At 45.5% G+C, this 21,646-nt stretch overlaps 1 protein-coding gene across 2 annotated transcripts in view; it reads left to right on the top strand.

Moving 5' to 3' along the window:
• Nucleotides 1–21,646, top strand: part of SNX29 (sorting nexin 29) — a 609,178-nt gene that overhangs the window by 295,509 nt on the left and 292,023 nt on the right. For both annotated transcript variants that reach the window (XM_030924514.1, XM_030924515.1), the window contains one exon: nucleotides 17,504–17,610. In XM_030924514.1, the coding sequence (XP_030780374.1) occupies nucleotides 17,504–17,610 (107 nt within the window). The remainder of the gene's footprint in view (nucleotides 1–17,503; nucleotides 17,611–21,646) is intronic.

The following is a 21,646-nucleotide window of genomic DNA, read 5'->3' on the forward strand; positions in this document are numbered from 1 at the left end:
TAGGACATTTTCTCATCGCCTAGTGCTGGTCTTCAATTGGTAAGGTACATCGAAATCACCCTGGATAGTTATGAAAATGCAGATTCCTGGCTCTTGTCTCAGATCCACTGAATTCATTTCTGGGAACCGAGACCCACGAATCTGCATTCTGACAAGTTTTCCCCTTCCCTCTCAGCCCTCCCCATGTGACTTTGATGAGGGTGGTTCGGGGTCCCCCTTTGAGCCATGCTGATAAAATGGACGTCTCTGCTCGGGTCACCGCCACATCAAAGTACCCTGCCGACCCCTAATTCCCCGTGTCCTCTGCCTCTGGCCCATGAACGCAGCCGCTCAGGTCTCTGCTCCTGCCGATGTGCGGTGTCCTCTGCTCTTCTCTTCTGTCTGCGCAGGAGACAGCTGCCACGTTGAGGCTTCTCGAGCACTTCCCCGTGACCCCTTTTTTCTCTCCATTGTGACCTGACCCTGTGGCATTCTTCAGAATTCATACGGGAAGTGAGCTTTCAACGTGATTTCTTTTTTAAACGTATCTTTTTTATCCCCTTGAAACATTAGACTTTGCCTTGACCTTGGGTTTCAGGGATGATGAGTCTTCTTCTGCTGGTGCTACAGGCGTCCTTGTTCCAGCCTTGACATTGTTTTCCTTGTAGGTTCCTGGAACAGGGATAGATTCTGGATTACCAACATGAATTGTGTGAGATTTTTGTTGTTGTTGTTTTTTAACCTCTCCTGTTAACATCTTCCTTCTCATCCTTCATCTTTTGTGTGCCTGGTGCTCCTTGAGGGCTTTGTATTCCTGGTTTTGGGCTTCCTTCCCATGCAGCTTGAGGCATTGGCCCATGTTATCTGTTGTTGTCCAGAAGTCTCTCCACAAAGCCCAGCCCCTTGCAGATGATTTGTCTTTGCCTTCTGAGCTTCTCTTTTCTCTCATGTGGGGTGGGGGCATCCATGTCCTCCTGGTCTCTTGGAGCGCATTCCACTTTCTGATGTCTTTCTCCTTCTGCTTGTTCTCCGGGGCTTTCTCAGCCAGGTCCCTGGCTGGAGTGGATGTTTGCTCTGAGCTCAGGTCTGTGCACGCGCCCCTGGTTGGAGTGAGTGTTTGCTGAGCTCAGGTCTGTGCAGGTGCCCCCATCTGGAGTGAGTGTTTGCTGAGCTCGGGTCTATGCACACGCTCCCCTGCTGGAGTGAGTGTTTGCCGAGCTCAAGTCTGTGCACCTGTCCCCGGCTGGAGTGAGTGTTTGCCGAGCTCGGGTCTGTGCACGCGCCCCTGGCTGGAGTGAGTGTTTGCCGAGCTCGGGTCTGTGCACCCTTGCCGGCTGGAGTGAGTGTTTGCCAAGCTCGGGTCTGTGCACGCGCCCCCGGCTGGAGTGAGTGTTTGCCGAGCTCGGGTCTGTGCACGCGCCCCCGGCTGGAGTGAGTGAGTGCCGAGCTCGGGTCTGTGCACGCGCCCCCGGCTGGAGTGAGTGTTTGCCGAGCTCGGGTCTGTGCACGCGCCCCCGACTGGAGTGAGTGTTTGCCGAGCTCGGGTCTGTGCACGCGCCCCCGGCTGGAGTGAGTGTTTGCTGAGCTCGGGTCTGTGCACGCGTCCCCGGCTGGAGTGAGTGTTTGCTGAGCTCAAGTCTGTGCACGTGCCCCTGGCTGGAGTGAGTGTTTGCTGAGCTTGGGTCTGTGCATGTGCCCCAGCTCTGCTTTGCTGTTTGTCGTTCATCCTCTGGATCTTGTTTAAAAAGTGAATGTTAGAACTGAAATTGACTCAAAGTCTTTCCCTTGGTTTGATAAATGAGGAGACTGAGGCTCTAGGAAATGAAGTGGCCGTTCAAGGTCACAGAACACTCCCTGGGAATTTGTCAGCTATCAAAATTTAAACTGCATCCCCTTTGACTCAGCAGGTTCGTTTCTAGAAGTCGATCCCAAAGAGATACTTAAGCACATGCACAAAGAGACAGGCACGAGGCTGTAGATGGTGGTGTTATTAGAATTGGGATCAATAAAAGGCTGGTGGAATAGATTGTTGGTTCGATCCTAAAATGCAGCGATGACAAAGAACACGGCTGGTCTGTGTGCACTGGCGAGATGCGAGCGCAGACCTGGCATGGAGTAAGAGTAGCGACACAGCAAGGTGTGCCATTTGTCTCTGATAGAAAACAAAACCAGTAACAGTACACAAACCTGTGACAGTGGTGAGGAGGCCAGGGCAGTGATGAAGGGTGACCTGCACTTCCTGTGCTCTGGACTCAGGCATTTGAATTGTTTTAATACAGATGGCATTCACAAACCATGCAGTTCATGTGTTCTAAGTGTACAATTCAGTGGTTTTCCATGTATTCAGAGTTGTGGAACCATCACCACTATCCAACTCCAGAACATTTTGATGAGATCCTGTTCCCATTTGCAGTCACTCCCCTCTCCCTGCAGCCCTTGGCAACTGTGAAACTACCTTCTGTTTCTATGTATTATTTTTTGAAGGCAGTAGACTCAGCTCCTTCATGTGCAGACTGGGAAGCCAGATGAACTGGATCAGAGCGTGTGAAGTGCTTGCCATGGTGCTGGGCACTTAGCCTCCAGTTAAATATTAACTGATGTTGTTATCATTATTGTTATATCCTCTCTTCTTGGACAGTTGTCCAACTTTATTTATTTTTTTTGAGACAAGATCTCACTCTTGTCACCCAAGCTGGAGTGCAGTGGCATGATCTTGGCTCACTGCAACCTCTGCCTCCTGGGTACAAGCGATTCTTCGACCTCATCCTCGTCAGTAGCTAGGATTACAGCCACCACCATGCCCAGCTAATTTTTATATTTTTAGTAGAGACAAGTTTCTGCCATGTTTGCCAGGCTGGTCTCAAACTGCTGACCTCAGGTGGTCCGCCTGCCTCGGCCTCCAGAAGTGCTGGGATTACAGGTGTGAGCCTCTGAGCCCAGCCCCAACATCTTAAATAGTTGTATGGACCCCATGAGAGAAAATGAGCTTTCTAGAAATCTAACACATTATCATACAACTTGTTGGCCTGGTTGGGATTTATACCCTGTCCCTATTCCTTGATTTGCAGGGGTCTGGTGTATGTACAACAGGGCCATACACATTTAAAAATGGATATATATTTTCCCTGCAGTGAACATATATTACTTATATAATTTGAGAAAATAACTTTTTAAAGAAATAAAGAGAAAACATTATAAAGCCATGTTAAATGTACCTTGTTAGTTGGATGGCATCCCTAGTGAGAGTGACAAATTTTTTCTTTGTTTATATATATATAATGTATGTGTGTGTATGTGTGTGTGTATATATATTTACATATAAATAAATAATTTTTTTTTTTTTTGGCCAAGTTTTTATAGTCAGGCTCAAGTGAGGTATTGGTCAGTCATTCAGCTAGGAAGGAATGAGAGTCCAATCTGTGGATGTTTCATGGCTTCTGAGAAACTAGATGGAGTTTTTGCCCCTTTGAAGCTTCTAATCTAGGTAGACGGTCAAGGTCATGATCTGATGTTCTATGAATGACTCCAGCGCCCTCCACCACCATTGCCATCCATGGAGCATGCTTTCTGGACCAGGCACCCTTCTGGTTGATTCAGCCCTTCCTCGATGTCTCCTCTAATGTTAACCTGCAAGAAAGGTGTGATTATTCTCTTCGTTCTGGGCAGGAGACTGTGTGCCGGGCAGCTGAGCCCCTTGCAGAAAGTGGCTAAGCTGGGATTTGGACCCAAGTCTGTGTGGCTCCAGCCCCTGTGCCTTTTGCAGTGTCGTGTCCTCACTCTATTGACATGCATCGTTTTTTAGCTGCCCCATATCTAACTGCCTGTGGTATGGAATAGAGTCCTAGGATTGAGGCAGTTCTGTGAAATGCTCTGCATGGGCTTTTGAAATTCCAAGACTCTCTTCTTAAGGGCAGGTTGCACAGTAATTTCCCAAGGAAGGCTTTGTTCCATAAACCCAGGCCTTAGAAACAAACAGTTTCTGCCTCTGATATGTATAACTCTGCTGCTTTAAGAGTGAATTGCAGAAGTCACATGTGCTTATTGCACCAAATAGAAATGCTTCACAGGGCCGAGTGCTGTGGCTCACATTTGTAATACCAGCACTTTGGGAGGTTAAAGCCAGAGGGTTACCTGCGGTCAGGAGTTTGAGACAAGCCTGGCTAACATGGTGAAACCCTGTCTCTACTGCACATACAGAAATTACCTGGGCATGATGGCAAGTGCCTGTAGTTTCACCTACTTGGGAGACTGAGGGAGGAGAATCTTTTGAACCTGGGAGGCATAGGTTACAGTGAGCCAAGATCATGCCACTGCACTCCAGCCTGGGTGACAGAGCGAGACCCTGTCTCAAAAAATAAACAAACAAACAAATAAATAAATAAATAAATAAATAAATAAATAAATAAATAAATGCTTCACAGGTTTAGGATGAAAACACTTATTATCTATTGCCCTCCATACCACAGGGCACAACAGTTAACAGCCTGAGTGTGTCCTTTGTGCTCAGACCACCATGTACATACCTGGATGATACCTTTCCACTCTCACCAAAATAGAACCATACTACATGCATTTCTGTTACTAGTTTAATTTTTGAACCCAGATACATCTGCTGTTTGGAATGAGCTGTTTTTTGTTGTTTTTTGGAATGAGCTGTTTTAAAAACAACATTTGTGGTGATCCATGATACCCTGGCCCTTTGCTGACAAGCTGACACCTCCTTTTTTGGGTCTGTAGAGTGCAGTTAGGGCCCAGAGTTCTTTCGAGCAAATACTTCTGCACCACTCAGTTCAGGGCAGGAAATCACCGTGTCTGGCACAGCTGTCCGCATGTTTTATTCCAGCAAAGAAGTAGTTTTCACTGTCAAACTACTTTTCACTTAGGGGGAGAAACACAACTCTGAAGTTTCCATCGGAGCTCTGCTGGGCTCCATCACATGAGCAGGTGGGACTGTGGCTGGGGAAGGGTGTGATGACAGCTTTGAGTTTATGCAACAGCCATTCCCAGCTGTCCCCGTGCATGCGTTATATATTTAGCTAATCTCTTGGAAGAGAGATGCAGCTTTGAAACAGGTGAGCAGATTTCTCAGGAAAGACACATGAGACATGAAACTTAATGGAGAGGTGTTCTGATTTTAAAAAGAGGGCAGGCTCTCACTCTTGCATTTGTTTTTAAAAAAATTCTCGTATCGGCCGGGCCCAGTGGCTCATGCCTATAATCCTAGCACCTTGAAAGACCAAGTTGGGCGATCACTTGTGCCTAGGAGTTTGAGACTAGCGTGGAAAACATGGCGAAACCTCAACTCTACCAAAAAAAAAAAAAAAAAGTACAAAAATTAGCTGGGTTTGGTGGCACAGACCTGTAGTCCCAGCTATTTGGGAGGCTGTGGTAGAAGATCACCTGAGCCCAGGGATGTGGAGACGGAAGTAAGCCATGATTGTATCACTGCACTCCAGTCAGGGTGACAGTGAGAGACCCTGTCTCAAAAAAAAAAAAAAAAAAACTCTCATGTCTTTGACAGTTGGCGTGAGAATGGAAAGTAATTTCTGTTTTTCTCATGTTTAATTCTTCCAAGAGTTACCGTTATCCCCATTTTACAAATGAGGAAACTGAGGTTCAGAGAAAGGAAGTCATGAGTCCAAGATCTGCTAGTTAGTGACACCTGTAGGGAAAAACAAACTGGGTTTTTCTTTTTTTAAGGTAGAGACAGGGTCTCACCATGTTGCCCAGGCTGGTCTTGAGCTACTTGGCTCAAGCGATCCTCCTGCCTCAGCCTCCCAAAGCACTGAGATTGCTGGCATGAGCCACCGCACCGAGCCCCAAGTTGCTTTTCCTTTTTTACTCACACCACTCTTAACACACCATTTCTACTGCCACGTGTGCGGGGGTTTCTTCCGTATCAGGCAGTTCTCCAACACCAGCCGGGCTCCTTACCGTTCAATTCAGTTCTGACAGAACCCCATAGGGTAAGCTCTTAGTCCCAGAATTGCTCCTACTTCAGATGCCAGTTGCAAGTCCGTGTTATCGCCTGTGCTTCTGACCATCCAGACTCTCTGGAGACCATGCAGCGGCCCCCATCTACCAGCCATCTCGGTAGCGTGCAAGACACCACCTGTCACTTGGGAGATTCCAAGGGACTTCGGAAGCTGTATGCCAGCAAATGTTGCAAAATCAAGTAGATGTATTTCCTGTTACGAATTACAGTGTCACTGTGACAGAGCCAAGATTTGAACCCAGGGATGGCTTGTGTCTCTGCCCACACTATTGATCATCTGCAATTCTCCATCTGTTATAGAAAAAGAATATCCCACTCAGATAACATGGTTCTTGGTCTTGGTCTTGTTCTTGAGGGATACAGTCAAGTCTGTACCTTTTTTTTTTTTTTTGAGGTAGAGTCTCGCTCTGTCGCTCATGCTGGAGTGCACTAGTGTGATCTCGGCTCACTACAGCCTCCACCTCCTGGGTTCAAGCGATTCTCCTGCCTCAGCCTCCCGAGTAGCTGGGATTACAGGTGCACATCACCACGCCCGGCTAATTTTTGTATTTTTAGTAGAGATGGGGTTTCAACACGTTGACCAGGCTGATCTCGAACTCCTGACCTCAAGTTATCTGCCCACCTCAGCCTCCCAAAATGCTGGGATTACAGTGAGCTAAGTCTGTACTTTTTGAATAGTGTTTTCTTGGCTTGGATATCACTGGAGCCCCTTGCTTTTTAGTGGAGAATCCATTACCTGGGAAGTAGGTTTGTATAATACGTTTTTAAAGCATTTGGTTTCAGCTTTTTGGAAAGGTTAAGGTTTATAGTTTTCTTAAATCATGAGTGGACAACCAAAAATGTTAGCCTGGGTATGAGAGAGAGAGAGAGACAGAGACACTGTGTGTGTGTGTGTGTGTGTGTGGCACGCAGGGGAGTAGGCTCCCTTTGGTGTTTAACACATGGCCTTGGATGTCTGTCCCAAGCAGGGGATTTTGGAATTAGGCAGGCTGGGGTTTGTATCACTGGTTTCATCACTGACAGGGTTTTCTAAAAACCCAGCCCTCCATTTTCTCAGCTCTGAAATAGAGATTTCATGCCGTGGTGTTTGAAGCCTCAAGTGGGACTGTTAAATTGTCCAGGCCGTGCTGTGCTCCTGGGGGCCTATAGGCAGTAGCCCCTTAGCACCTTTATTGCTGCCTGTGGATTTGCGTTTGTGCTAGAGCCGGAGACCACGGCAGGGCACTGGAACCTCCCTCACGCTGCGGGAGCAGCCATGTATGCTGAGCTGTTGACCAGGGATGTCCGGGAAGAGCAGCACAACTGGAAGGTGCTGTAGCTGGAGACTGCTGGGTAACTGCATTCCTTGCAATGGAATGGCAAGTTATCTTTTGGAGGGAGATCTGAGCTGTTCACTCCCTGGCTTCGACCTCCCAGCCTCTGCACTGCATATACCCTGTGGAGTGATCCTTAAAAAAGACCAATCATCCCACTTCTTCTGAATCCTCCAGGGGCTGCTTGTTTTGCTCAGGATAAAATACCATAGCCTGCAAACCCTTCCTGTCCCCTCTCTGTTCTCATTTCCTGCCAATGTCTCCCTCCTTCATTATCCGTTAGCCACACGGGGCTTCCTCACTGTTGGTAGAACATGTGGGTGTCCACCCCAGGCCCTTTGCATTTGCAGTTCCTAGGAACGTTCTCTCTAGGGCTGTGTGGGGCTCACTCCCCTGCCTTATCCCAGTCTCTGCTCAGACAGCTCCTCCCTAGAGAGGCCTTTCCTCAAACCTTATTTAACTAGCATTCTCCACCATCATTGTCTCATGCTTTAACTTCCTCTAGCCCTTCTCCTGGCCTGGCATATTAAATAGTCACTTCTTGGGTTTCTGAGTCTCCTCACTGGAACGTCAGCTTCTTTTTGGCACTCACCTTTCCCCCCCTTGATATATCCCTGTATTTCTAGTGCCTGGTACCTGGCAGGTAATAAACCTTCAGTAGCTAGTTGTGTAGGAACTAAATGAAAGACTTGCCCAAAGTCATCCCTGCTAAGCGGTGGAGCCAGACTTTGACTCCCAGGATCCGTTTCATTGCAGAGCTTCAGTGTCTTGTTGCCCGTGTTTCTCCCTTTGCCACAGTGAGCACTTGAAGATGGTGGATGTTACTGTTAGGAAGACCATTTCCTTTGTTGGAACTCTCTGAGTACGTGGTGTCTTGTAGACATCATTGGCATCTCACTTGGAAGGATCCTTTCTCCTTTGGAACTGTAAAGAGTCCCAAATTTCCCAAGACGCAGAACCTTGCCTGTTGTTATGGGACCTGGGCATACCTCGTTGTGTGCATTCGAATGTCCTAGGAAACCATCTCTGAACTTAAAATGATTCTTTATTTTCGCCACCAGCATCTCACGCTGTTTGCATCTGGGTCATGCTCAGCTTGTTCACATTGAAAGCAAAACAGTTACCTCATCATGCTGTTTGCCAGGCCGCTCTCCATGGTATCAGAAGTTTCACTTAATTTAGACAGAAAACCCTGTGTGTTCTCTGGTGCCTGCTAGCAAGCCCAGCACTGTTTCTACCTATTTTAGACAACTTAACACAGATACCCCCAAACAGATATGGCCAGCTGCAATGAGATGAAAAGTTATGAATGTTCTCTAAGTTTAGATGACCTGCTGATGGTACTGACTAACCCACAGCTTTTTCTGGAGCATGAAAATTAGTTCTGATTGAACATAAATGTCTATATACTTCTTCCAAACCCAATCTCCATGTCTGTTTGAATGTAAAGAGAGAAGGCTTCTTGTTTTTGCCAAGTCATTATTTTCCCATTTGGAGTGGAACTTTTATAATTATGCCATTGGGGAGACACAGGAGAAAGTTGCTGACTATTCAGAGTACAGGCAAGTAAGTAGAGCATGGATTTTTCCCGTGAATAAGGTAGATGTTAACTAGGTTGATTGGCTCAATGGGAAATCCCAGTTAATAGCATCGCCATCTTCACATTTGGCACGAGATTAAAATGGCCAGACTGAATCCTGCTTGGAGGCTCCAGTGAGATTCTGATGTGAAAGTACTGTGTGATCTGCAGTGCTATGTAAATTGAAGCAGTATCATTATTTTGATTTCTGTGACACCCCGTTATATATGGATATAGTTTTCTAATTTTAATTAGAAAATTGGAAATGAAATGCAGCCTTTCTTTTTGCTTTTTGACCTATCTTTCTATTTGAGCTTTTTAAGCATAATGTAAGTTTCTAATTGAACATGGAAATATCCAGCCATATAGATGAAAGCTTCTGTCTTCTTGGATTCCAGCAGGTGTACTTTTCATGTAGTCCTTGACCAGGGCAAAATATAAAGTTTTGAACACTGTCAAGGTAACTCAGAATATGGGCGGAAATTGTTAATGCATTTCAGATTGCATTGCTAGCCAGTGTCTTGAAGCCTTCTGTTTTTGAAGTCAGTGTGAGCTATCATCGACATGAATAGAGAAGTATGTTTTTCTCTTGGGGTATTAAATTGTCATTCTTGCCATTTTATTTTACATTATTATTATTATTATTATTATTTTGAGATGGAGTCTCACTCTCTTGCCCAGGCCGGAGTGCAGTGGTGCAATCATGGGTCACTGCAGTTTCTACCTCCCAGATTCAAGCGATTCTCCTGCTTCAGCCTCTGGAGTAGCTGGGATTACAGACACTCACCACCACGCCCAGCTAAGTTTTGTGTTTTAAGTAGAGATGGGGTTTCACCATGTTGGCCAGGCTGTTCTCGAATTCCTGACCTCAAGTGATCCACCCACCTTGGCCTCCCAAAGCCCCAGAGATCACAGATGTGAGCCACCATGTCCAGCCCCATTCTTTCAGTTTTAAAACTCATAGATCACCCTCAGGAAAGATGCAACTTAGAAAAGTTGGAGTTTGATCGGTTGCAAATGTTTGCATTTATTATTTAGATTTGACTTTCAGAATTCGGTCACAATTGATTTTTTACAAATTGATTGGTTTATTGGCGGCATGTGCAAAGAGTGTAGAATGGTGTTGTCATCTGTTTTTTTTGTCTCTCAAATGACTTGACATTACTCAGACTTTAATTGTGCTGCCTTCCTTAATACCCAGATGTTCTTTTACTCCCAAGGCAAATGAACCTTCTCGACTTGAAAATAAATCTGATGTGCTTGAATGAACTTAGCCTCATGGGATGAATTGCCTCTCACGCCTTGACCCCCCATACTCACCTTTGGCAATTGAGAGGTGGGAGACATCTAACTTGTTCAGTCGATTCCCTCACTTTGTAGATATTAATCCTTATGCTGTCGAGCAACATGGCACATTTACCTCTTAGTGTTTTTTTTTTGTACATGTCATCTACATGGAATGATATCACCATCTCTGTAACTTCACAGCCTAACTCAGTCTAATTTAAAGTGGTCTCTTGGCTGGGCATGGTGGCTCATGTCTGTAATCCCAGCACTTTGGGAGGGTGAGGCAGGCAGATCACTGTGGTTGGGTGTTCGATATCCGCCTGGCCAACATGGTGAAACCCCATCTCTACTAAAAATACAAAAAATTAGCTGGGTGTAGTGGCACGCTCCTGTAGTCCCAGCTACTCAGGAGACTGAGGCAGGAGAATGACTTGAACCGGAGAGGTGGAGGTTGCAGTGAACCGAGATCGCACCATTGCACTCCAGCCTGGGTGACAGAATGAGAGTCTCTCAAAATAAAAAATAAATAAATAAATAAATAAAGTGGTCTCTCAAGAAGTAACTATGGAATGGTTAAAGACTCTACATTAGTTAACTATTGTTGTGTAACAAATTACCCCACAGTTAGATGACTTAAAACAACAAACATTTACTATCTCACAGTTTGTGCGGCATAGACAGCCTGGGTGTGGCTTAGCCACATGCGTGGCTCAGGGTCTCTCCTAAGGCTCTATCAAGGTGTCAGTTGGAGGCTGTGGTTGTCCCAAGGCCCCACTAGAGGAAGGTACACTGCCCCTTGTGTGGCTTATGGGGGCTGTTGGCTGCGTACATCAGTTCCTTGCTCATAAGAATAAACGAACAAGAAAGACCACCTCACACAGAAGCAGCAGGCTTCATAACTTCATCTTAGAGGTGAAAGCCCATCACTTCTGCCATAGTCTGTTTATTAGAGGTGAGTCGATAAGTCCAGCCTATGCTCAAGGGGTAGGGATTATATAAGAATGTGAATACCAAGGGGAAGGGGGTATTGGAACCATCTTTGTTTGTTTTTGTTTTTGTTTTTTTTTTTTCTGGAGACAGATCCCACTCTGTTGCCCAGGCTGGAGTGCAGTGGTGTGATCTTGGCTCACTGCAACCTCCGCCTCCTGGGTTCAAGTGATTCTCCTGCCTAAGTCTCTCAAGTAGCTGGGTTTGCAGGCATGTGCCACCATACCCGGCTAATTTTTGCATTTTAGTGGAGACCAGGGTTTCACCCTGTTGGCCAGGCTGGTTTCAAACTCCTAACCTCAAGTGATCTGCCTGCCTTAGCCTCCTGAAGTGCTGGGATTCCAGGCGTGAGCCACTGCACACGGCCTGGGGTCCATGTTTGAAGCTGCCTACTGATGAGAAAAGTATGATATAGTTAGGCTTAATTTTGTATTATTTCATAATGGAATTGAAGTTTTTGGCGTGCTTGCTAAAACTGAACCAGGGCAGCAAGGAGGTCAGGTAGTTGCTAGGGAAGGTTGCCTGGCTAGTTGCTAAGAGAACTTCTATAAATTCGTGACTGTCCAGGGTCTTTCCCCAAGGCTTCAAGGTTAAAAAGCTTATTTCTGCATCTCTACCACCCCGGTGTTGAAGGTTGCTGATTCTTCTTAAATGTAGTCCTAGAGGGGCTGGTGCCTTGGGGACAGGAGGCTGGTGACTTGGGGATAGGAGGCCAGTCGCTTGATTGGACTTGAAGCGGATTGAATGAATCATAATGAGCAGGACCTCCTTGCAGAGGGCAGCAGCCTGGGCCTGGCCAAGATGAGGAGATCATTTGGAGTCAGGGTCAGAGCAGGGCTGTGAGTTTGCCATCTTGGGTATGTATTAGCACCAGGCTCTGCTGAGCAGCTGCAGCCAGCTTCATAGTACGGTGCCTGCCAAGGCATCTGTCTCCTGGTTGCCCTGCCAACGGGTTCCTCTGCTCCCTTACCTGACTTTTCTAAGTCCCATGGCTAAGGGCAGACTCCCCTCAAATTCTGATTACATAGTTTACATATCACTAACATATAATCATAGTTTACACATAATTTTGTTTGTGTCTTTAAATCAAAACTTCTCAGGTACATAGATAAAGTCATTGGTTCTCTTAGCTTTATTACAAAAGACAGGAGGCCTCTGGCTGTCACCGTCTCCCACTTCCCACCCTTCAGAAGCCCTTCTTTGAAACTTTTCCACTCATGCTTTGGGTTGTTGCCTCCGTATCTCTGATCAGCATGGCTGTTGCCATGTTTTTATTTTTCAGTTGTGGGAGTTACTTATTTCTCATTGTGGAAACTGTCTTTGACTGCTCCACCTCCAGAAAACACACACACAGCTCCCCATCCTCTGGCACAGTCGTATCCTCATTTTGGTTAGATCAGTATTCAGTGATTACATTATTGTAACTGGAAATGCTCTCCACAGCTGTGAGGTACATGATCGTTTTTCCTACACGATCTCTTGATTTCTCTGGTGTTAACACTTCATTCAACTGCACATTCTTCCTCAGTGTGTAAATCCCCCTGGTACATTCAGGCACTTCAAGCTGCCTCCCACTTGCACCCAAGGCAGTCTCTCCTGGTGCCTTCTGGCCTACTCGAGCCAGAAGCCTGCTGCTTGTGGGCCCACATTCTCCACTCACTTTTTTTCTTAACAACTTTCTTGAAATATAATGCACATGACATACAACTCACCCTTTGAGAGTACCTAATTTCAGTGGTGGTTTTTTTTGGGTTTTTGTTTGTTTGTGTTTGTTTGTTTGTTTTTGAGACGGAGTTGTCCTCTTGTTGCTCAGGCTGGAGTGCAATGGTGGGATCTTGGCTCACTGCAACCTCTGCCTTCCGGGTTCAAGCAATTCTCATGCCTCAGCCTCCTGAGTAGTTGGGGTTACAGGCGCATACCACCATGCCTGGCTAATTTTTGTATTTTTAGTAGAGATGGGGTTTCACCATGTTGGCCAGCTGGTCTCGAACGCTTGATCTCAGGTGATCCACCCACCTCGACCTCCCAAAGTGCTGGGATTACAGGTGCGAGCCATCACGCCCTACCCTCAGTGGTTTTTATATTCACAAACTGTGCAACCATCACCACTCTCTAATTCCAGAACATTTTTGTTGTGCCCCAAAGAAATCTCATACCCTATAGCAGTCAGTCTTCATCCCTCCTACCCCCAGACCCTGGCAGCTAAGACCTTCTACGGACATTTTGTGTATGTGGGATTGGGTAATCTGCGGCCTTTCGGATCTGGCTTCTTTCCCCTGGCTGAATGCTCTCATGGTCTATCCGTGTTGCAGCGTGAGTTGGCTCTTCAGTCCTCTCATATCTGAATCGAACTCCCCTGCATGCCTAGACCACATCTTGTTGACTTACCAGGTGATAGTCATTTGGGTTGTTTCTGCTTTTTTGTTATAATGAAGAATTCTCTGGCTCACTTGTATGTTGGATTCCCTATATCTTTACAATTCCTAGATTTCTTCTCTTCTTTAGGTGCGAGGTAAAGTTTCTGCAACGACACGTGTCTGAAAATGCCTTTATCCTGCCTCTCACGTGGCTTGCCTGGGTATATAATTTAAGGCTCGAAATAATTTTTCATCAGGTTGTTGAAGATGTTTCTTCATTGTTTTCTAGCTTTCTGTGTTGCTCTTTAGAAATCCTATGCCATTTCTAGTTTTTATCGTTTGTAAAAATTCTTCCACTTCAGAAGTTGGTAGGCTATCTTCTCTGTCTCCTGTGTTCTGAAGTCTGTGAGTGAGGCTTGCTTTTGTCCATTTTGCTGGACGTTCATTGAACTCTTCCATCCTGCCCCTCGTTTCTGTTGACTCTGAATTATATCTTTGATTTCCTCTTCTGTGCGTTATCTTTTTCTCCTTTCTTGATCTCTTCTCATTTGGACTTGTAGTTCTCTGTTCCCTCCCTCTTTTTTGGGTGGGGGGGGAACAGGGTCTTGCTCTGTGGCCCAGGATGGAGTGCAGTGACACCATCTCAGTTCACTGCAACCTCTGCCTGCCAGGCTCAAGCGAGCCTCCCACCTCAGCCTCCCAAGTACCTGGGACTACAGGCACGTGGCATCACACCGCACTAATTTTTGTGGTTTTTGCAGAGGTGGGGCTTCGCCATGTTGCCCAGGCTTGTATTCCATTTTGTTATTCGTTGCCTCTATTTTCTGGAAATTTTGCTACCCTCTCCCGTATAGTCCCTGTTCTGTTTCTGCTGTTACAGTTTCACTCTGTAAAAGGGCTTTTGTGTGCTTTGTGTTTTTCTTTTTCTCCTTTTTAAATATCTCCCTATTCTTATTTCATGACTACACTGTCTCCTCCTCTCTCTCTGGAAATATTACCAACAGTTTGCTTTTGAAGTGTTTTCCCTAAATAGTGTGTCTTTCCTGCAAGTTGCTTTTCTCTGTTTATTCCTGTCTCAATCTTTCATCTCAATCTTTCATAAACTTCTTAGGTGCTTTTCTCAAATGGGAGGTGATTTCTAGATGCCTACTGAGGTGTTGGAGTGGGATTAGAAGTTGATTCGAAGCTCCATGAACATTGACTTTGGGCCTCTTGGGGTGATCTGGCTGTGCCATTCCACTGGAGAACTACCCCTGGTCTCCAAAGCTTTTTTAGATTCCTGGGAGAATACCTTTCCATTTCCTGCCTGAGAGGCAAATGCTGTCTGCCTGCTATTCTGGGAATGAGTGGGGCTGGGGAGAGGGAAGAAGAATGGGAGAAACTCAGAAGTTTAGTGTGTGTTACTTTTATCTCTCCATTAAAAAAATAGAATACCCCAACCTCAACTCAGTCTGGACCTACCGCATTTTCTCCAGAGAATAAACGTGTATTCTGCTAATCGCTTCTTAAACAGACTTTTAAAACCTTTCTTTTGCTTTCTAGTCCTGTGTTCACCCTCACTTCCAGAGGTGTCTCGTGCTAACAATTCATTAGCCTTTTGTGAATCATTCCATTCTCATCAGGTATTATTTTGGTGGCATGCATGTCTATTTAGGAATGAAATTTTCTCAGGTCTGTCAAGTTACTTATCAGTCGTCTACCTGATTCTCAGCTTCTGTAATTTGGTTGTTTCCTCTCCAATGCTTTTTTTTTGAGTGATGCCTTTATAAAACCCTCCCCTTTTTTTTGCTTTTATGATTATTTTTGACACGTAATAATTGTACATATGTATGGGGTAGTGTGTGATATTATGATACATGCATACTAAATTTAATGATCAAATCAGGGTACTTACCATATTCATCATTGCCTGATAGGAGACATTTTAATTGCTTTTTTTTTTTTTTTTTTTGAGACAGAGTCTTGCTCTGTTGCCCAGGCTGGAGTGCAGTGGCACAATCTCGGCTCGCTGCAGTCTCTGTCTCTCTGTTTCAAGTGATTCTCCTGCTTCAGCCCCCCAAGTAGCTAGGAATACAGGAACGTGCCACTATGCCCAGCTGATTTTTGTAGTTTTAGTAGAGATGGTTTCTCCATGTTGGCCAGGCTGGTTTCGAACTCCTGACCTCAAATGATCCACTCGCCTTAGCCTCCCAAAAGTGCTGGCATTACAGGCGTGAGCCACCGCACCCAGCCTCAATTTACAGTTTAATGGGATTTTGAGAGGATGTGAGTGTAAATGACTGTGTTCAGGCTCTCATCTTTACAGAGTTCTTCACGGTTTTTCTTTCCATGACTATTTGGGGTTATCTGTTGTGATCGGGTCACTCTGTGCATTTGTGGCCCAGGACTCAGAGCTTCTTTCTGCATGTTCCCTGCTGTCACTTATGGCCTTGAACCTTCTGCAGGCTCTAACAGTGTGGCCCGAGGAGGCTTAGCCGCCTGGCTTAGTTGCTTCAGTTTTGACTCCTGGTTTTGCTCAGCCTTCTTGACTTTCACCTTCTCCCTGAAGGCTACCCCCTATCAATGGGGGACTAGTCTCAGATCCTTGTTTAGCCTCACTGCCTGTTCCATACAGCTGACAGGGCATCCAAGGGGTTTCTTGTCCCTGAACACACAGGAAACTGATCCTGCATCGTCGATGCTTGTTTTGAGCTTGAGGCTAATCCGCGTTCTTAAACATGCTGTGGATCTTTTTCTTTGCCGTTGGTGTGGGAGGTCTTCCCTGTTCTTGTTTCCTGCTTTTCTTGGAACTATCTGGTTCATTCCCAGTTCTTCTTTATTTGCTCTCCCCTACAGAGTGGGCATATACGTAATCATGGAAACACTACTCGGAGCCGTCTGTGCCCATGCTTGCTCTGACCTGGGAGCCAGTCTCTTTAACGTGTCTTTTGCATTGACGTTCTGTGTTGGTTTTCGAGTTTTTCTAGAGGTTTTCTTGCTGTCATCCTAAGTATGGTTTATAAATGCCGATCCTTGGTTTTACAACATTATTCTGACCCCCATTAGTGCTCCACAGCTCGCTGTGGGCAGGCACTACCTCACTGGATCACTTTTTTGTTGTAGAAAAGGAAACTTAGCAAATATAGAAGATGTAAGTGGACTGAATGCAGTGACTCACACCTGTAATCTCAACACTTTGGGAAGCCGAGGAGGGAGGATCACTTGAGGCCAGGAGTTCAAGACAAGCCTGGTCAATATAGTGAGAACTTGTCTCTACAAAAACTTAAAAAAAAAAAAAAAAAAAGAATTAGCCTGGTACAGCAGGGGTATGCCTGCAGTCCCAGTGACTCAGGAGGCTGAGGCAGGAGGATCGTTTGAGCCCAGGAGTTCGAGGCTGTAGTGAGCTGTATGATTGATTGTGCCGCTGTACCCCAGCCTGGGTGACAGAGAAGACCCCATCTCAAACGAAACAAAACAAAACCTCCACTCCCCCCTCCCAAAAAAACCAAAACAACAAATGTAGGCTCTTATGTCTTGCCAAATCTGTCAAAACATTGCCTGCTTTCTCCTGAAATGGAAAGTAGTGACAAGATTATTCGTTGACTCCTGTGCTTCTATCTTCTGACAGTTCTTGCATTTTAAAATTACAGCTTATCGCTTTTTTTTTTTTTTAAGTGACAGAGTCTAATTCTGTCACCCAGGCTGGATGATACTGGCACAATCATAGCTTATGGCATCCTCGACCTCCTGGGCTCAAGCAATCCTCTCCCCTCAGCCTCCTGAGCAGCTGACACTACAGGCACACAGCACCATGCAGGCCTTATCACTCGTTTTATTGTACTAAGGTGAAAATGTCCCATTGGTTAAGTAATTAGTAAGTGTGTGTGTGTGTGTGTGTGTGTGTGTGTTTCTTGAGAGCATTTTCAATCTGAAGTCATCTGAGAAAGAAGAATTTTTTCTTTTTTTCCTGGGAGAATAATTTTCGATACTGTTGAAATATTTATGACATGTCTCTCTTTCTCTAAAGTTGTGCCAAATCTTTGGAGTGTTGATGGAGAAGTTACAGTAACTGAACAGAAGCCGGGGGAAATTGCTGAAGAACTTGCAAGCTCCTATGAAAGAAAGCTCATCGAGGTAAGGAGTCTGCATCTTTGTTTTTGATGTTGGCTGCTTTGGAGACTTTTCAGGACAAGCATAGCCTGTTCTAAAGTCATATGAGCAAAACAACCAAGCAACTCTTCAGCCCCACGAAACAAAACAAGACCAAGTCAGTGTGCTTTATAAAGAGAAGTATGAACTGATCCTTTGAAACATCACTTAATTATTGGAAATTTCTGGCACTTACGATAAGGAAATAAGAGAAAAATATATATGTAACATTAAAAAGGAAATAATTGTAACATATGGAGATGAAAACAGGAGAGAATATCGCATGCACCTTTGTGCTGTTAAAAGTGAAAATATGGATGAGGTGAACTATTTTTCATAAAAAACATTCCTTATCAGAATTAATTGAAGATGAGGCAGACTGGTCAAAGGGAACCCCTTGCCCTCAAAAGAAAAAACAAAACAAAAAACAAAAACACTTTGGAATAAAGTTGTACAAGTCACTGAAGAACTGCTTCCTTAGAAGACAGCAAGCCTAGATGGTTTCATGGTGATTTCTAGGAAACTCTTCAAGGTAATACACAAAGAGCCCTTTGCTATTTATATTTCCTGAGAGAGTTTTTATACATCTCTCTCTTGGTTCAGGTATGCATTACCATGATATAAAAAAATCCTGACAAAGATAGCATAAAAAAGAACACTATCAAATAGAATCATCTGTGTATAAGACGTACAAAAATTCTAGAAAGTCGTTACTCAAATTCAGTCACATATTAAAAGAACAGTGCACGTAAAACATAGGGTTTATTTAGGATTGCAAGGATGGCTGCGTGCTAGATATTCATCCATGTAAATCATCTCATTAGTGGCCCTCAAAGAGGAAAACCAGATATTTATCTTGGTAGGTAATGAAAAATCATTTTATAACTTTATTGATACCTGATAAACAATATTCTTCATATATGAGGAATAAAGGTAGTTCTTGGATATGATAAAGAGGTTTTCCAAAAACCATCGATTGTTACCATATTCGATGGTGAAGATGAGAAGCTGTTTTTGATGAGCTGTGTGTACATGTTGTAATGGTCCCTTGGTGGTAGTATTATAAGCCATGTGTGTATGTACATATATACACATGCTAACTAGACAAGCATACTTTTGGTTATTTCTAAATCTTCTACAGTGAGTTTTATTTTGATAATCAGGAAAACACTCACTCATTGCTGTGGAGACATGCCTGAGCTTGGGTGGGTTTCAGAAGCCCAGGGCCTTGGAGGGGGTCCCCCTAAGTTCATTGCTGGTTCAGGCTGCCATTCTTACCATCTGTTTTGTCTGGTCTCTAAATTGACTCTAAAGAAGGAAGGTGACTTTAGAAACATCTTGCATTCTAACTCAAGTGAGCGCAAGGGAAGGCAAGCTGAGGCCTTAACACACAGGCTGGTGGGGATGAGTCAAAAGCCAGGCTGGGGAGGCCTGGGGACAGGGCACTCTTGTGTGGTCTCTGCCCACCGCTGTGCCCTTCCTTGGGAGCTCCCTCAGTGGGGCCATGAGACTCAGACTTGGCTGGTGGCAATGCCAGGGTTCTAGGCTGCGAGTCTATGCCTGGAAGGCCCAAGTGGAGAGGGAAACAGGGCCCCAGTCTCAGGACTGGGATGACTTGTGTATTTCTTTCCCCTAGTGGACTCCGAGTCCCTGGAAGGCGGGACAGTGTCTTTGCCACCTCTCTACATTCCACAGCCACTTATTGGCAAATGGTAGATGCTGCATAACCCTTGAATTTTTAAATTCTCCCTAGGATGGGGATGTCTGGATTTACTGAATGAAAGAAGGCCTGATGAGCTTAGAGAGGGTGAAAGGTTCTCAGAATGAAAGTGCAGGATGAAAGGTTCTGTTCCTCTGGGGAACAAAGGTGCTAAGGTGAGGACTCCGTCAGACCAGTGCAGCTCAGCAAGGGCGCCTGCTTTGCAGGGTCCATAAAGGCATTGAGTGCTGGGTCCAGGCACCACTCTCCGTGGAGATTCTCGACCTGTGGGGCAGCGTGTAGGGTGGGGTCGGGTGGGGGTGCAAGAAGACAGTGATTGGGTGTTTGACCCTCTGAGCCAAGTGCCACTAGTTCATTCGTGGGCCGCGTGGTTGGATGATGTATTTCAGTGTTGATCAGATGCCTGCTTTCTGCATCAGCAACAGCAAGAACAGAAGCTGAATACAAGGAAAGCATTGGCAGGCACTGAAAGGAGACTCACAGGTCGGAACAGAGTGGAGGAGGGGAGAAAGGTGGTACTGTGGCTGTGTCCTGGCTGTGTCATCACCTGCTTTGCTTTGACCATGTGAAAGTCTCATCTCCTGCTGTGCTGACCTCAGCTGGGATGTGTGGAGAGGATCAGGTCATGTGGGGAGTTACTGCAGGGTTCACCTGCCTGGCTATTCTGGCCAGCTGTGAGAGGATGAGTGTGGAACTACCAAATGGGAGGGCTCAAGGTTCAGGCATGAAGGCGTGAAGACCTAAAGTCAATGCCATAAAGCCCTCTTTAAATGGGCTGGTCTCAATTAACCTTAGGTGACCTTAGGTGATCCATCCGCCTTGGCCTCCTAAAGTGCTGGGATTACAGGTGTGAGCCACTGCACCTGGCCCACAGTTAAGTCTTAACTAGAGCTCAGAGCATCCTGGTGGAAATTAGATTAGATAGCTAATTAGAAATTAGATTAGATAGCTAATAAGAGCACATGAGTTCTGTAGAGGAGGCACACTTTCCTCTGGCCCTCAGTGTTAGCAGGAAGCATAGCTTGGAGAGCCTGGGGAGGCCATTGAGTAATAGATGGTGCCAACTCAGTTCATGCACACACATTGAGTGCATTCTCAGTGTCCAGCCCTTAGCTTCCTTTCTCCTCCCTTTGTGACTTTTCCTAGCCTGGGAGTAGCAGTGTTGATGGTTGTAGGAGATGAGCCAAGAAGTTGTGAGGTTGAAACAGAGACATCCCTGAAATGGCATTCACTACCCTAGATGGAGCTTTTGTTTTTTTTTTTTTTTTTTTTTTTTTTTTTTTTTTTTTTTTTTTTTTTTTTTAGACAGAGTCTCACTCTGTTGCCAGGCTGGAGTGCAGAGGCGTGATCTTAGCTCGCTGCAACCTCTGCCTCCTGGGTTCAAACGATTCTCCTGCCTCAGCCTCCTGAGTAGCTGGGACTATAGGCATGCATCACCATGCCCAGCTAATTTTTGTATTTTTAGTAGAGATGGGGGTTTCACCATGTTGGTCAGAATGGTCTCAATCTCTTGACCTCATGATCCACCCACCTCAGCCTCCCAACGTACTGGGATTACAGACGTGAGCCAGTTGCAGAGCGACTTCTTGTGGATGAGGCAGACGTGCCTGTTCTGATCGTCAGGACACAGGATTGAAGTGCAGAGGTGGGGTTATACCCACAGACCTGGAGCCGTGTCTTTGACAGCAGCTCTGCCGAGGTTGGCACCTAACCACAGCTTCTTTAGATAATTCCTCGCCGCTTCTTAGAGACTGTTAGTGATGCTCAGAATTTCTGCTGTTCACTTCCCCATCCTTCTTGAAATTCTAAGACATCAGAAGAGAAACAATTTTTCTCACCAGGGTTTTGAAGATAAAATATATTGAACACATCCAAGATAGATCTCTTCTGAGTCTCTTGCTTCTTTACCTCTTTTAAGTACATTTCCTTTGGTTTGCACTCATCTTCAGAGATGTTCTATTTTTCAGCAGTTGCCTTCACAACAATGTGACATGTTGGCGACATTTGGACTTTGGGCCTGCATCACTTTGTCGCTGCCTTCTGCAGCCTGGTGACTTAGAAAGCACATGTATCGCATGTCAGACTGAGTTCAGATTTGCCACTTACTGCCATATGTTCCTGGACACAGCCCCTAACCTCTCTAAGCCTCAAGTTCTCCATTAGTGAAATGCAGCCAGTCGTACCTGCGAGTGGGTTTGTTTTGGGAATGGCACATAAAGAACCCAGCTGAGTGCTTGCAGTATACAGGAGGTGTCTCTGTGCTTCCTCTTCTCCCTTCTGTCCTGACTTCCTTTGGAGGGC

This window comes from Rhinopithecus roxellana, chromosome 20 (genome assembly GCF_007565055.1).
Source record: "Rhinopithecus roxellana isolate Shanxi Qingling chromosome 20, ASM756505v1, whole genome shotgun sequence".
In the NCBI taxonomy this organism is placed as follows: Eukaryota; Metazoa; Chordata; class Mammalia; order Primates; family Cercopithecidae; genus Rhinopithecus; species Rhinopithecus roxellana.